The sequence below is a fragment of the Orycteropus afer genome, unplaced genomic scaffold (genome assembly GCF_000298275.1).
Source record: "Orycteropus afer afer isolate SDZICR_OR568_19922 unplaced genomic scaffold, OryAfe1.0 scaffold00524, whole genome shotgun sequence".
Taxonomy (NCBI): domain Eukaryota; kingdom Metazoa; phylum Chordata; class Mammalia; order Tubulidentata; family Orycteropodidae; genus Orycteropus; species Orycteropus afer.
The window spans coordinates 381,378-384,959 of NW_006922111.1; the positions used below are offsets into that span (position 1 = coordinate 381,378).

The following is a 3,582-nucleotide window of genomic DNA, read 5'->3' on the forward strand; positions in this document are numbered from 1 at the left end:
ATGTTGAGGTGTAATCCATATTGAAGGCTGTAGTCTTTAATCTTCATTAGTAACTGCTTTGAGTCCTCTTCGCTTTCAACAAGCAAGGTTGTGGCATCTGCACGTTGCAGGTTGGTAATGAGTCTTCCTCCATCTTGATGCCGTGTTCTTCATATAGTCCTCTTTCTCGGACTTTTTGCTCAGCAGACAGATTGAATAAATATGGTGAAAGGATACAACCCTGACATACACCTTTCCTGATTCGAAACCATGCAATATCTCCTTGTTCTGTTCAAATGACAGCCTCTTGGTCTAGGTACAGGTTCCTCATGAACGCAATTAAGTGTTTTGGAATTCCCATTCTTCACACAAGGAAAGCCTGCCATCTACCACCAAACCGCCTGGGTCTTTGAGATCATACTAATGTGTGCAGCTACATGGTGCAGAGACCACGTGAGGAGATAGGAGATGGCAGCAGCTCACACACCAGTAATTAAACTTCTCCAGCCACACACCGGTCACCCAGGAACCTCTTTTTGATGGTGCACTCTCTGTTGGGGCCCAGTGAGGTGCTGGAATGCCAAGGTGACTCAGAACGTCTCCATCCTGAAAGTCTTCCCAGTCTGCTGGGGAAGACAAAAGGGAAATACCTGGGCCCAGCTCAGTGTCCCAGGTCCTGTGATACAAGTCCCGACAGGGGACACGGGTACCACCAAGGGGAAGGTGACCACGCAGCCTCACACCGACACTTCAGTCCAAGGAATTCTCTCAGGCAAAGGCTCTGGGCCATGAAATAGTCCTTCTCCTTGAGGGAACTGCAAGCAGTCACTAAATCCTGCTTCCACCAAGGCCAGTCCTGACTGACATGTCCTCTCAGCAGCCCTGAGCCCCTGGCTCCTTCCTCTGTCAGGCACGCTGATGGCTGGGAGGCACAGCAGTGAAGAAGACCAACTCCCTGCTCACATGGAGCTGAATGGGTAAGGAAAAGCCAGGAGGAGCCACAAGAAAGATAAACCAGGGAGCTGGGACAGGAAGCGACACCCATCCCCTCCGGAGCCGGAGCTGGGACAGGAAGCGATGCCCGTCCCCTCCGGAGCCGGGGAGCTGGGACAGGAAGCCTGTCCCCTTCAGAGCACTCCCCTGTGGTGGTTTCATCCTGTCTCCCAGGCAGCTCACCTTCCTCCCAGCCTGGCTTCTAAAGTCCGGAAGGTCAGAGCCTGCTGAAGGTCCTCTTCTCTCCCCACTACTTGCCACGAGCAGTGTTTCTGAATCATCTTCTCTCATGCCCTCTGACCCCAGTCCCACCAAACTTCTGCCCTCACCCCTCCTCGGCACCTGCTGTGGCCAAGATCATCAGTGACCTCCACGTTGCCCAATCTGAGGTCGGTTATCAGTCTTCCTCTCAACCAGTTGGCCCATGGGACAGCTGACCGGCTCCTCCCCCTTGAAATACACCAGCATTCATTTTGGCTCCCAAGATGCTGCCCATCCTGGCCCTCTGCTCCCAGGCTCCTTGGTTGGTTTTTGGGCGTCTTCTGAACCTCTCGATGTTGTTGTCACCAGTGTTCTCTGGACCGTCCTCTAGCCACTGCACCCCTCCCTTGGTGATCACATCTAGTTCCCTGGCTTTCAATACCGTTAGGACGTCATTTCCCCAATTCATTTCTCCAGGCTGGACTCCTCCCTGAATCCTCTTGTGAATCCAACTGTGTGTGTGGATGTCGTCCCCCTTTTGGGTGTATGACAAACATACTCCTGATCTCACAAAACATGACTTCGCATCTCCACCAATGACCTTCCCTTCATCCAGGCGCCCGTCTTCCATCCCCAAGCCATCTGGAGTCCCTTCTCTCTCTCAAATGCCACACCACAGCCAGCAGCAAATCCTCTCACATTTCACCTATTTTTCACCACCTCCACCAGTACCACTCTGCATGAGCTAAGAACATCTAACTCACCAACTAACCAGTCTCCTTGCTTCTACTCACATCCCACTACAGTCTTCTCAACCCAGAAGCCAGAGTGATCCTGTTAGAAGTCAAATCCTTTGTTCAAAACCCTTCAGCAGTTTCCCATTCACTCAGAGTCTAAGCTAAATTCAGTCCAAGGCCCTACAAGCCCTCCCAGTCTGGCCTTGTCACCTACTGTGCTGCCTGTCACCCGTTCATTCTCACGACAGCCGCTTCCTCGCACTTCCGACCCATAGTGGTCCCAGCCCACGCTGATGCTTGTGAGTGCCAGGCACCTGTTATAAGCTGTGTTAGAATGGGCTGTGCTAACTCATAACAGCTACAGGTAAGAAGGGTCACTCTTGCTGTCCCCGTTCTTGGGGATGAGATGTGATGGGAGAGGAACGTGTGAGTGGCCCTGCAGGGTGCCCTGCTGAGCTGAGCACCGTCCCCCTTTCAGAGGCCCTGCACACAGAGACGCGGCTACGGCTTGACCACACAGCCCAGCACCTCCAGAAACTAGAGACCTCTGCTAGGAAGGCAGTGTGTGCAACCGTGAAGGAATTCAACAGGAACCAGGTACGGCTTGGCACCTGTAGGGGGATGTCCCTAGGTCCCCCTAACTGAGCCCTGCTTGGGGCAGTGCGGGGTGCCATTACCAGCCAACTGAGACTCAGCCCCTGCTCCTTAGCTCTGGATCTCCCCCTCCCCAAAAAAACCAAACCCATTCTCATCGATTCCGACTGACAGCGCCCCTAGAGGACAGAGTAGAACTGCCCCACAGAGTTTCCAAGGCTGTCATCTTTATGCAAGCCAGCTGTCTCATCTTTCTCCCGTGGAGGGGCTTGGAACCTCCAACCTTTCAGTTAGTGGCCAAGTGCCTAAACACTGTGCCCCCAGGGCGCCTCTTAGCTCTGACCTGGGCGAGAAACTGACGGAACCAGTCCTGTGGTGCAGGGGAGTCGGTTCACCTGTCCAGGCCCAGCCTCCTCTATAAAGTGAGGACGTCTGCCTCCACTAACCCCGCTGATGCCTGGTACCAGCAGCCGTGGCTTCAGTTCCTCCCCACCATCTCTGAGTTCCTTTTAAGAACAAGTGCTTCAAAATAAGACAGAAAGCAGTGGCATGAACAGTACTGCCTCGTGACCCAGCTGTGTCGGAGTGCGGTCGTGGCGTGGCCGCCCTTTCCCATCTCACCCTTCCTCCCCTGGGCAGCTCATGACCTCAGTCATGTTTGAACTGTTGTGCAGCTGTTACCATCATCCACTTCCTGGTTTTCCTACCGCCTTTCACGGCACATCTCCCCTCCCTCCCACTCGCCCCTGGTGACCACTGTAAACGCTGGTCATCCTTGCCTGCCCTAGGCGTTTCCTAGCGGACAGCCTTTGTCTCTGTCCTAGCCACACCTCACCACTGTTACTAGTCACTGTCTCAACGGCCCCACCAGATAGAGGGATTAACCCAAGTCAAGTGCTCTGGAAACAGGCCGGAGGGGGACCTGGCTTTGTTAGGGGCTCTGAGCACCAAGTAGGAAGTCCAGGACTGGACTTAGGAGTTGTCCAGGTCCAAAGCATGTGCCTAAATAATGCCATGGGGCTGGCCTCCTTTGGGCACCTGTGGGGTGCTGGGTGCCTCGCCAAGGGCCCTGTCCCCT

General features: G+C 54.2%; 1 protein-coding gene across 1 annotated transcript in view; it reads left to right on the top strand.

The window, feature by feature from the left end:
- Window positions 1-3,582, top strand: part of RIBC2 (RIB43A domain with coiled-coils 2) — a 14,909-nt gene that overhangs the window by 7,199 nt on the left and 4,128 nt on the right. Inside the window, exon 4 of the mRNA XM_007955643.1 lies at window positions 2,389-2,507. Coding sequence (XP_007953834.1) covers window positions 2,389-2,507 — 119 coding nt within the window. The remainder of the gene's footprint in view (window positions 1-2,388; window positions 2,508-3,582) is intronic.